Raw genomic sequence first — 12928 nt, 5'->3', positions numbered from 1 at the left:
TCTGCAGCCAGTTGGCAAAGTGACTCCTCCAAAGTACAGTGCCTGGGTTTCTGAAGGGGTTGCTGAGCAGGGTGTGGTTTCTGTGTTCATCAGCATGGCTGCTGCAGTGCTGCAGCCTTCTGGGCTGTCAGTGAATTCGGCAGGGTGTGAGGCCCATTTCCTGGGACAGAGACCCTTCCTGGGGACTGAAAGCCAGCAAATGTCCAGTGTAATAAACCAAAAGCAAGTCTGTCTAATGGCTCTCTATCCATAGCAGTTCATTGTCTCTTAAACTTTGGATGGAAGCCTATCAGGAGGTTTCAGTTAAGTGCCTTGTGGAGAATTGACCTAGATAAAACCAAAATTCATACATGCTATTGTAAAGCACAGTTCTCTCCATGCCAAACACATTGTGCCTCACCCCATCAAGTACTTCTTTTTCTTCCCAAAAACAATAATGCATTTTAATGTTACTGGCAATATTGCTTCTAGATATAGAGCTAATTTTTCAATCCTCTTGAAAGTACAAGGATAAAATGTTCTTCTACACTGAAATAATATTTTATATAAGTTTATCTCCCCTCTACAGACTTTATGTATATGATAATAGGAAACAAAAATCTTTAGGTCCTAACTCGTTCTGTAGGATGAACCATGTAGGGAATAGAGTTGAACAAAGTTGACTAATTCTTGCTTTGCTACATTTCTTCTTCCTTATCCCATTAAGAAGAAACAGAAGGGGGAAAAAGAGAGAGAAGGAGAAAATAAAAGGCAATTAAGCAAGTGACAGGTAATTCTGTGCTTTTAAGCCAAGAAATTTGTGAACAACACTCTGGAAATCTTCAGTTTGATTTATTTCAGAAATCCCAAATAAGAACATTTTCTCACTAAGTGCAGGAGCCCTGAAAGCAACCCCAGTAATGGTGTAATCATCGTGCAATGGGCATGTAAATCAGGATCCTCTTGCTCCAACCCTGACATGGACATGGAGCCCACATGTAACACTGTGATGCAGCAGGAAAGGACACCCGACTACCCTCTGAGAAAAAAGCTGTGTTGGTCCTACCCACTGGATGACAGCCATGGAGGGAGTAGATAACAGAGTATAACAGAGTAGGAAGCAAGGAAACCTGAAAATTTTCTCCAGTAAGTCCAGACTGAAAATATAAGGTGAAATGGAAGTCCTGGAAACTACAAGATGAAACACTTGCACTGGAAAGAAGGGGATAAATGCCATTGTACAAGTTGCTGCTTATGTGCTCAGGCTTATCTCATGGAGGGGACTGGAATATCCTGTGACAAATGAAGGGCAAGAGCAAGCCCATTAGCCGTCTATGAGACGACAGGGAGGGCTAAAAGCCTGACAAGATCAGCAGAAAAATAGAGCAGAGTAGATATAAATTGTTCATGAATAAATGTCATCTGGAAGTTGGAAGGTTCCTAAGGACCAGCAGGACAACTGTCTGGAACAGCTCCACATGTAAGGCCCAGGAGAGGGCAAGTCCCAAGTGATTTAAAGAAGGGGTTTTCCACTTAGGAGAAGATTTGTGTAATATGCTAATCTGAAATAGGCTCTGGAGTGGCTGAAAGGCCCTTCCAGTCTTGTATGACCTCATCTCTTCAGTGGGGCCTCACAAGGCCCATCTTGCTCTCATTTCCCACCATCTGAGAGTCATGATACAGCTCTCTCAGCAGACCACTAACTGCTGCACAGCAGCCACACTCACTGCCGCCTGCTACCCCTGGATTTTGTTTTCTGAAGGGCTTCCATTGGCATCAGTGACACTTGCAGGCTAAGGCGCTTTAAGATCCAGCCTGAGCACTGCACTGGGGGTAGCTGACCAGGGCAGCCCCCAGGAGAGCTGGCAGCAATAAGATCAGATTGGGATGAAAACACCAGCAGAGCAGAAAAAGCTGAACTGGGATGAGAGATCAACATGTCTCCTTCTTCCTTTTTAAGAAGATTCTGTTGCTATGGCAATTTTCTCTTCCCCGAGCTCATTTTATGAAAGCAAGCCCTAGAATGGAGGACTGAATTCAGCTGTTACACAAAGTAGCAATTATTCTCAACAATTGGAGAACTTACAGTCTGGATCTGAGCCACAGCGCCTTTCTCATGAAACTCCCAGGTCACTTTTTCCAAGACCTTTGACATTCTGTGTTGTGAGGCACAGAAGGATATATTCTTTAAATAGATTTTTTTTTGCATACTGTGGTATTTGGAAATATGTAAACATTCACATTCCCTATTTATTCATCCTGACACTGAGAAGTCAGTGTCTAGTTCCCAGGCCCCAAGCCAGAAGAGGCTTGTGTTCTTCAGAGAGGTGGTGATATGAGATCAGCTTGCTGGTGGAAGGACAAATGCTGATCCCAATCTACTATCCCCTGTGCTTTCAATGCTATCAATGCCACCATTACTTGCTTGTCACCAGAGCAGAGACTACCATTGTAAAAAATCAATTTATTAGGCAAAGACAAAAATATAAGAGTTATAATGTGTATATAAGATCAGACTGAAACTCTTTCTAGCTCAGTGTCCCATCTTCAGCAATGACTGTGAGCAAATGCTAAGGTAGAACAAAAGGATATTTCCCTGCCTCTGTGCTGTTTCTGAATCTGTTTTCAACCTAGGGATTTCTTGAGCTGTGTGTTTTCTGTGTGTTTAATAACTCTCAGCAGATTCCTTTTCCCTGAAATTCCCCATCTCCATTGAGCTCCTGTGAACTTTTAGAAGCTAAAGCATCTTTCGCCCAGCAGAGCACAGTTTGCAGATTTATGGTGAGAAGGAATACCGTCTGTTTTCAAATTTGGCTCCTAATACTTCATACTGTCCTGCCCCTGCCTGGCCTTTGTTCTGGAAGAGGCAGTGAGCCATCTAAGCCTCCACAGCCTCCCTGCATTTGTCATGAGCCGGCAGCGTGAGCCTCCTGCTGCATCCTCCTTCAGTCATGTCTTTTCCAGACAGAAGAGCCTCACGTTCCCCAGACAGAAGACATTCCATGCCTTTTGGATCATTCCTGCTGCCCTTCTCCCAAACATTTTCAAACCCTCTAAAGTTTTTGTGCATGGAAAAATATATTCTGTAGGAACACATATTTAAATAACCTGTTTCTAAATGTTAGCAGGTTCTTAACTGCCATGGTCTACCATCTTAGCCTTCGCAGCAATCTTTAATTTGAAAGGCTTTGGATTATTGTACATATCCTGCAATTTTAAACTTAATGGGATATATAAATTTTTTATATATAACTCCTTTGCCAAAAAATTATTTGCAAATACAGGTAATAACTTGTATGTGTTAGGTGTTCCTTGATGAGTAAGAACAAAAAACCACTTGAGCTCATTTTTGTGCAATGCTGAATTGCATGGAAATGTACGCTAGCTTCAATGTTTGATGTGTTTTGTTAGTGAGAATATTTAGATTTCTATGTGGCTGGATGGGATCAGGGCATGGGGTCTGTATGAGAAACTTGAAAATTGTGAGGCAAGTGTATGGAAAAAGATTCTAGGTTGAACAAGAAACCCTTCAAATATTTTTTTTCTCAGAAATGTATTTTTTGCTAAAAGGTAGAGATCCCTTGGCTGAGTTTTCCAATTGTGCTGGTAATATTCTTGCTTCACATATGTCTGACTAGTTTTGTAGCCTTCAGCAATTCATTAATTTCTGTCTCCTATTCATTCTAGAATGTTAGATTATTACCTGGCTGCCTTTATTTCTTGAGTGTCATCATTAGGTAATACTTGGATTATTTGTTTAAGTTGTAACTGCTATAAGTGCCATTTTTTATCAGCTCGTTTGTAACACAACAAATGCCTGTTCAGGTAGTGTACTGTCTCCAGCGTCATTTTCAGTCTTTTCAAGGTAACCATTCTAGTTAATAAATATCAGAAATTCTTTTCATTGCACATTCTTTGAATACCAAAGTGGCTATTTCAAGAGTGCAAACAAATGAGTATTTATTTTAAGTTTGGAAACAATGTTTGTACAAGCTCACGTGCTTTTTCAACATTCTTTTTTATTTTTAAAACACATTTTTTGCAATTTATAATGAATGCAGAATTTCTGTTTAATTTATTGGCAAAATTTATACTGACCTCACCAGGTCGGGATCTGCCCTGTGAATTTAGATCTTAAGGAACAAAAACAAACTTAGAAAACACTTTTCTACTTTGTGTCTCAGTTCCCTGTGTGTTTAATGGGAATGATGAAAGAGACTGAACTCCCAGCATGTTATAAAGAGCAATCTGTCCATGTGTGACATCCGCAGTGACAGCTCTGGGTGGCGGACAGAGGCACTGTGACTGAGGCCATCTCTGCCCGTGCCCTGGCCCAGCAGGGCTGGCACTGGCAGCTCTCCTGCTGCCACATCCTGGGAGTTCTGCTGTGCCGGCATCCTGCCAGGAGGGGAACACCCTCAGGATAAATGAAAGTTAGCAAAGAAGGCATTTTCCTATTTAGGAATGAAGTGAGCTTGCTTGTTTAAACATATTTTTATGCAGATACTCTTTGAGTTTCTGTAGAGGTCACTGGTGTCTCTGATGTTTTCATAGAATGGGCAATAGATCCTTGGTCTTTATTTATACTTTTACCATCTATGGATGTATTTTCTAATATGTAACTACAGTATCTACAGAATGTCAATGCTTTTTTCTTTACTATCAGAGGAAAATCACTAATTTTTTATATAAATAATATCCAAAATAAAGAGGCAGAAACTCTTTGATTGCATTTAACCTACCTACCTTCCTTCCTTCCTGCCTGCCCTCCTGCCTGCCTTCCTCCCTTTCTTTCCTTCCTTTCCTTCCTTCCTTCTCTCAGACAATGTCATAGCTTTGCCATGCTACAGAAATTGCTCAGAGGTGAAACTGACCTCTACAGAAATAAATTTTCCTTGCTTCAGATAGCTGAAATTGTTTAATATTTTGAATTGTAAGTAAGAAAAAATAGATTTTTGAACAGGAAGGGTTATCAGTAGGCCAGTATAATTCACTTTCAGCAAACCCCTTATGGGCTATTTTTTCACTTCCAGGTGAAGCAGAAAGCAATATAAGCACCACATACATGTTTGGCTTTATAAATTGCTTTAGAACAGTAATCCCTTGCACACTGCAGCTCTAACTGACCATATCAGATGTGACTAAAGTTTTTGTGGTGTAATCTGCCTTCTAATAGTTTGAGTAAAGGGAAACTACTCATAAGAATTGCTGGTAAAGCCCAGAACATGTTTCATGTATCATGAGTGCTACTTTTCTTAGCTGATATTTTGGACATAATTTCAAAACCTTGCTGAGGAGTTCCATAAATGGGACATACATGTTAATTTATGCATAAGTGCAAAAATAATCAAATCCATGAAGGTAAATATTCTATCCTCCCCACCTGTTCAGGCAAGTTTTCACCAAGCAATATAACGTAAAATTCTCAATACATTGAAAAACTGGGAGTGCCCCAATTATCTGTTGTTCTGAGTGGGGTGGGGCACATGATACAGGCACTGGTCTAGTCCAGAATCCTTCACAAAAAGGTTTGTTCAATGGCTATGACTATAAGCTTGAATTTCATTGAAGTGTTTGAAAGAGCCACATATAAAAAATTTTTAATCTTCAACCTTTAATTACCCAGTAAATACATAACTTCATTTTTCCACTTACACAGTTGGCCAGCAGTGTTGGAGATAGATAGCCTGTAAGTTTGGACAGTGTGACTCCAGGTGTTCTCTGGTAATTGTCTCATATTCATTCACAAATTTTGGGGTCGAGAACTTCAGTGTTTTAAAATAAGCTGGATAAATGTGGCTTCAGTGATTTATTTAGTCACTATTGTAACATTTGCTAATGGTGGAAATTATGTAGAAAAACTCTGAATTTAGAAGGGTGACTATTATAGTAAATTAAAATAAAATTGCCATATAATGCAAAATAACTCTTTATATTCATAAAGTCAGTAATTCCAAATAGAGTTTAAGGCTTTGTGTTTGGCTGAAGTAAAATCTAGATTATCAGTGTTTCCTCTCTCACTGCATTATTATCTTATGTCATTTCAGCATGCATACACAACTACAGCCATAAATGGGACAAATTTTTGTACATCAGCAAAGGATGCTGCCTGTATTTTGGCAAGAAATTCTGCTAAACTTGCATCCATTAGCTGCTTTGGAGATTTTCTCCTATTTTTAGGAAAGGTAAGAGTAAACAAAAATATTGGTTCTGTAAAAATGAAGTGAAAAATCAGGTTTGATTATCTTTTCATATACCTAAAGTAAATTAAGTCTATCTTTGTTAAATCCAGTGTTGTCAATGCTATAAAATAAGTTTGGGAGAGAAGAATATCTGAGGAATTTACCTCTGCAGAGTTATTTTATTGTATGATAGCAGTGTCCTTGGACCCATTCTGGCAGTTCCAATTGCATCAAGTCTTTGGTAAATACATGGCAAGAGGTTTCCTCAGCCCTGTGGTATTTACACATGGAACTGAACACAAAGTGCCACAGCTATGTGATGCTGGAAATTGCTTAGCTGTCTCCCAGATGAGATGTGCTCTTAAAATACTGGCTGTAATTTATTTGCCTCAGCGTTTGGGAAGATTGTTTTTTTTTAATGAGAAACATTTCTGCATGATTAATGAGGCTGCACTTCTCTCTTGCTGCCCTGTACAGGTGTTTGTTGTGTGCTTCACTGTTTTTGGGGGATTGATGGCATTTAACTACCACCGGGAGTTGCAAGCTTGGGTAGTTCCTCTGTTGCTGGTTGGATTTTTTGCCTACCTGATGTCCCACAGCCTTCTGTCTGTGTTTGAAGTGACAGCAGATGCCATGTTCCTTTGCTTTGCTATTGATATGGAAACAAATGATGGGACTGCAGAGAAGCCATACTTTGTGGATCAGGAGCTGCTGGTAAATCCCACTGATTACAGCAAAGATATTTGAGACATTCTAAGCTTTTAAGCACTTTTTCTTTCCCTAAGACCTAGTAATCTGAACTCACAACCCATGCTATTTCCTTTCCAACACCTTAGAACAGGATGGACTCAGGGATTCAAGTACATTAATTTATAAACTGAAGTAAATGGGTCCCTCTGACTCCTGTGTCTTAGCTATGACTTGCTGCCTTCTTTGAGATCATATTCAGTAAGTAATGGCTGACTCTCTAGGCCTAATTAGATATATCTTCAATATATTGTTGGTAATTAGAAGACATAAATAAATAGACAAGCTAGCTGCAGAAATTGATCCATGGGATGCCCTAAGAGTAATGCTTATATTTCTTGTGACTGACTGTACACTGATGAGAAAAAATTAACAAGTAGCAGGTCAGGGATCCACTCCACATCCTACAGATGCTGTAGTTCTGGACATATTTAATGCAAATCTGAGTTGGTCTGCTTCATACCTTTACAGATTTTTTTGCCAAAACATTGTCTTCTGTCTCTTGATTAAACTCTTCTGCCTCTGGACAGGTTGTTCTGCATCTTTACCCTTGTAATTACTGTATTGTATTACCCTCAGTACTCAGCTAATAGTGATGCAGTGCTGTAACCGAAGCCTTTGAATATGTATGTGCCATCCCTTTCTAATTAAGAGAATATGAGAAGATGCAGATTTTTTTTCCTTTTGTGCTATTTTTGACACTTCTGCCTTTTCCTTCACAAACGACACAAGAGAAAATCTTAGCAATCCATGAAAAAAAAAAAACAGCAACCAGAGTAGCTCATATGACACAAATATTCTGGATGGATTTCTTCAGGAGAATGTCAGAACTGTTTTGGAGTTTTGGTTATTATTTATTTTTTTAATGCTGCTGTTAGAGTTTTTGTAATATTCATAGAATTTTGTTGAGAACAATAGCAGCACAACAAAAAGCCAGCCTAAAGATAGGCTTAACCCTTTGTACAGAAGAAAGCAGATATATATTCTTTGGCTGTGGTTCAGAATAGTACTTAAGCACATCTCCTGGCTAGGAATATAAAACCAAATGGAAAACTCTGAAGCCTTGACCTCTGTTCTTCCCTCTCTGTTTTGCCAGATTCTAAAATACTTCTTAAGCCAATTTTCCTTCATGAAACAGAGGCTCTCTTTTCTCCACTTCCAAACTTTGTGGTAGTTTCTCTTTAACTCTGCTCTTAATTCTGTGTAATTAGCCATGCCCTAGAGCTGTGGGTGAAGAGAGGATTTCCCACAGGGACAAGGAGTCTTCCAAGCAGGACAGGCTCTATACCCTTCTATGGAAAAACTGTGGGCAGCACATCCAAACCCCTCCTCATTGTATGATCAAGAGTAAGTTTGCTAACACAGACAAGAATTTGGAGTTTCCCAACACATGAAGGCATTTGACTTGTCTGTGTTACAATCAGGTTACAAACATCCCGGGGGTGGAAGGGAGGCTGTGGCCCTCAGGACAATATGCAGCAGTGGGTGGAGAGCTGGGGAAGGGATTTCATACAGCTGGAAACCTCATTCCTGCAGTAGGAGTTGTAACAGAGAGTTTGATTCCTCTTTCTCAGTTGCATTCATCACTTTTGCTGCCTCTGCAGTCCCTTGCAGTGTCACTCAGTGTCATCCAGCCAGGAACCAGCTAGAGTTTCTTAGCCCTGGGCTAATTATCTTCCTTCACCAGGTATTTTTATTAGCATAATGGTTTCCTTTCACAAACGCTCTCACTCTGATTTTTGCTTGCAGACCTTTGTGAGTCAGAATAACAAGTTAACAGAAGGGCGAAACCACAGAAACACAAGACCATTCCAAGATAATGAAGATGGGACAGAGCTCCAGCCTATGGTGAGACAGGAGCGTGGGATATGTGTTTACCTGCCAGCTAATGTGTTTGCCTTTGTGTTCCAAGAAGGGATTATCACGTACCTCCTGACATCTCACAGCAACCAGGATAGTGTATCCAGTATCCTGTTCTTCTATTGCTTTCCCTCCTCAGGAAACCCTCTGCTAGTGCAAAATAAATGGATCCAATAATTGTTGTCTTTTTTTTCCACATTCCCCATTGTGGCCAGCAGAAGAAGAGAAAGTTTGGACAGTGCCAGAGGGATGGGAGATAAATAATATTCAGGTAGTCTTTCACCTGCCTGCTGTATCAAAGTCAGAAGAGTGGTAGGCTGCTTAATTTCATGCTGAAGTTCCAGACCTCCAAGACCAGAGCTTAGAGTCCTCTTCTCTCCTCTTTCTCTCCTCTCCTCTTTCTCCATATTTTATCAGTATATATATTTATTTATTCTGTTTTGTGATGGGGTAACAAAGCTGACATGCCAGAAGGGAGTGTTTCCCCACACCCAGGCTTGGGAAAGTCCTCAGAGTCAACACTCATTCACAGACATCTGAAAAAATACTGCAAATTGCCCAACCTAGAAGCTGCCCCAGCAAGTTCAGAATCAGGGTCTGATTTTCCCCAAGCATTGTGGGGGCCAGGCTAGGGCTGCTAGAGGAAGATTCTGCAGGAACAGCTCCTCTGGCACCCACACTTGCTGGGTATTAAAGTCCTCTGCTGTCACAGCTACTTACACAAGTAGAACCAGTGTTGGTGACTTTTCTTGATCTGCTTTCAAAAGGTACCAGGCTGTAGTGACCTCTCACACAATTCTGTGGCCATTCTGCTACAGGCAGAGCACTCCCCCAGTTTATTACACAGTGAGGGATAGTACTAAATATTTTCATTGTTTGGGTCTGTTATTGCATTCTTCAGTAATTTTTTTGCCAAGCACAGAAACCAGAGGCTGGGTGGGTGTTATTCCCTGCAAGAAGATTGTGGATTTGAGATACAAAAGAACCTTAATCGTTTTCCCAGTTTACTCTTACGACATTTAAATGCAGAAACAGTGCTACACATTATTTGACTTCTTTTTTCTCTCTTTGCAGACTTGAATGTGAAGTACACCAGGAGGTGTGGAAGCAGAGCAGCAATAGCACAAACAGTCATATCAGCAAAGGTTACCAATAGCCCAGGACAAAGTATTAGCTCCCTAAATCTGTTGTATCTTCTGCACTGGTAAAATGACACACAATCTGTTTGTATCAATAAAATATTTTGTGTGTCATCACATCTGATTTTTATTACTACATTTGTTGTGATGGTCTGAAAGTTGATAATAAACTCAGTCTTTGTAAATTTCTGTGTTGTCAGACTAAATTAGTAAGTCAAAAAGGTCATGGAGCTAACGTGATTTTTTCAGGTTTCTCTGGAATGCTGTGCCAGTCATCCCTAGAACAGTAAATGCAGAAACATTTGTAGAGGAGGTGCTCTGAGATGACTGTGTCCTGATTCATTCTGCATATCTGAACAGCCAATTAAGGAACAGACTAAGCTCACTGATGGAAATTACCCTTGATAGAAATTCTCTGTAGTCAAGATAACTAGCAGTTATGAGGTAGGTGTCTTTCTTTCAATTATACTCTTGGGAATGGTTTTTACAAGTTTGTAACATAAACTGTCCAGCTACTCTCCAAAGGGCAGATGAGGAATAGTCCTTCCTTCTTTCTGCAATTGAAAAGATGAAGCAGAAAAATTTGCATCTGTATTTAGAGCTTGACAAAGTAGCAGATGACAGAGATAACAGGACAGACATGAGATAAAAATGCTATAAATAATACTTTATAGAAATGTTCGCTGTAACATGGGTGTGAAATACGTCATGGAGGAAATGGAGCAACTGTCAGGGCTCTAGTCAGAAGAGGAAAACAAGTGTAGACACTTTTAAAAAAATTAACATGGTAACATTCTGCCAGCATTTTCTTGGGAGCAATTTTAAAGCTTGTTTAAACTTTCTACCTGGATCCTGACTGTAATACATTTTGTAGGCTCCACCTTGTTCTGAGTATGGAGTAGTTTCAGATTTTACTTGGTGACACCTTTTATTCTCTTTGTTCAAATTTTATTTGAGGAGAGGTTTGTGGTGGGAAAATGATGCCAGCCAGGGATTTCAGTAAAGTATCAATATAGGAAGTGAGACATCACTGCAGGTGACTCAGAACTGTCTAAATGAATAGATTGATAAACCCTTGATTAGTCACAGCTTGGAAATGATGTACAGAAAAGCTCACTGATGCCTGAATAAGAAATCCATTTCATTTAAATACTGTATCTGGCCTCCTGCTGTTGAAAGGAGACTAGTTATCTAGAAATACTAAGAAATACTTGCTTTTTATCCATAATTTAATTAACTTCAGTCTGCTTTAATATGAGCCACTTCAGGAAGTTGTGGAATATAGGATAAATGATGAAAAAGGGAAAGAAATAGATTAATTACTTTCTGCCTGGCAGGATGATAATACTGGCTGTGACTCACCACCTCTCCTTATTTAAATCTGTACCCTTGGATACTTTTTGTGCTCAGCTTGTGCATGCTGTGGGAACTTCTGAAAAGTCCTGAAAAAGCAATAGCTCTCTGACCCTGAGAAGTGTGCAGATATGGTACTTACAAAGGGGCGAAACTTTTCCTCTGCCGTGGGTTTGACAAAATTGCTTCCAAGAAGCAGTGTCTTCACAATGTAAACATAATATTTACCAATTTACAAAGCATAAGAGGTTTGCTTTGAAGTTAAAAAAACCCCAGTTCTTTTTACACATGCGGGGTTTTTTTCCTGTTTGCATTTGGTACTCACACTGCAAGTTTTGGCCTTTGACTCTCGAACTCTGGTGGAAAAAAAGGGAGGGAAATTTTTTTCTAAGTTTGTCCTTGTTTTCAGAAAATCCCTGGATGACCTTCAGAGGTCCCTTCCCACTCAACAACTCTGTGGTTCTGCTCATTGCAATTATGATGCAGGGTCATTGCCTTCACTGCACTCCAGAGTGGAGAAAGGATTAATACACTTCCTACAAATTCTGGGTTAACTTTTAAAGAAGGAAGGTACTGAAAAAATACCAGTTAAGCTGTATTTGAGTGTATGCTGTTTAAGGAATACTGTATTGTCATTAGTCCAGAAATTACATTATAAAATAAGTTTTGAGATCTGTGTACATTTTTAGAGAATACTTCCAAATATATAGCTTTTAATCACATTTGTACAGAAAGCATAGCTTTATAGCTTTCATTTTACAGCCCAAGACCTCCCAGTCTTACATCCATTGCTCTGGCAATTGTGTCAACCATCTCCAGCTGTAGCACTGCTCTGTGGCAGGAGCCTCCACCTGAGTGAGGGATAAGGCACTCCTAGAGAAGCTGATGCTATTTAGTGCTTGCTTGGCAGGGCTGCCTTCCCCTGCAGGGTCCTGCAGTCAGGAGCTGTGAAGGAGGCTGCAGGGAGGCACAGCTCCTGGGAATACAGTTCCTGCTGCTTCTGGGGCTGGGCTAAGCCATTTCCAATAATCTGACATCTGCCCTGCGATGCAGCCCCGTAAGCTGGACTCATCTTTCCTGCAGCTATGGAAGATTAGATTCAGCAGAATGAAAGGTACTTTTATAACTATGTTCCTTAAAAATAGGAGACAGGGACTACTGGTATCTGCTAACCAGAACATGGCCAAGTGTTGTAGCCTATTGTTTTAAGCAAAGCAGCTTGGTTTTGGTCTTGCTCAGTGTCTACTTCAAACTCTGAATTTGGTTGTGATTCCATTGGATCTCTCTGTGGATGAAACATGCATACCAACAACAGCATGTGTGTTGTTTGTTTCTTCTGTTTAAGTACATAAGGGACAAGTAGTTTAAAGCCTAAGATTTGGCTTCAGAAGAAAGGAGGGCATGGTCAGGCTTTGAAAAAGATTGCTTTTACCCAAACTATAAAAACAGAACAGCTTTTGCTGTTGAATGTAGAACTGCTTTTCAGCATTCAATACAACAGTTCTAAATAATTAAGAACTACTATTTTGAAGGGAGAGCAGGTCTTAACAGATCTGTTGCTAATAATTCTCTTGCCTCAGATGCAAGGCTTGGACCAGTGACCTCTAGAGAGCCTTTCTAATTTAAATTCTGTAAAATAAATAAGCTTAAGACTTATGCAACAAATAG

The 12928-nt window shown here is 40.0% G+C and overlaps 1 protein-coding gene across 2 annotated transcripts in view; it reads left to right on the top strand.

Annotated features, from left to right (window-relative positions):
- SLC44A3 (solute carrier family 44 member 3) overlaps nt 1-10095 on the top strand; it is a 34635-nt gene extending 24540 nt beyond the window's left edge. The window contains exons 13-16 of one of the 2 annotated variants that reach the window (XM_054286213.1): nt 6027-6164; nt 6639-6875; nt 8658-8756; nt 9843-10095. In XM_054286213.1, coding sequence (XP_054142188.1) covers nt 6027-6164; nt 6639-6875; nt 8658-8756; nt 9843-9848 — 480 coding nt within the window. In that variant the 3' untranslated portion in view covers nt 9849-10095. The remainder of the gene's footprint in view (nt 1-6026; nt 6165-6638; nt 6876-8657; nt 8757-9842) is intronic. The other variant, XM_054286214.1, reaches the window with a different exon arrangement.
- Nucleotides 10096-12928: the final 2833 nt, after the last annotated feature.

Source organism: Melozone crissalis, unplaced genomic scaffold, assembly GCF_028551555.1.
Source record: "Melozone crissalis strain CALT ecotype California unplaced genomic scaffold, PUWL_Pcris_2 ptg000045l_1, whole genome shotgun sequence".
Taxonomy (NCBI): Eukaryota; Metazoa; Chordata; class Aves; order Passeriformes; family Passerellidae; genus Melozone; species Melozone crissalis.
The sequence above is the reverse complement of the archived record's forward strand: the minus strand, read 5'-3'. Positions and strand labels throughout refer to the sequence as shown.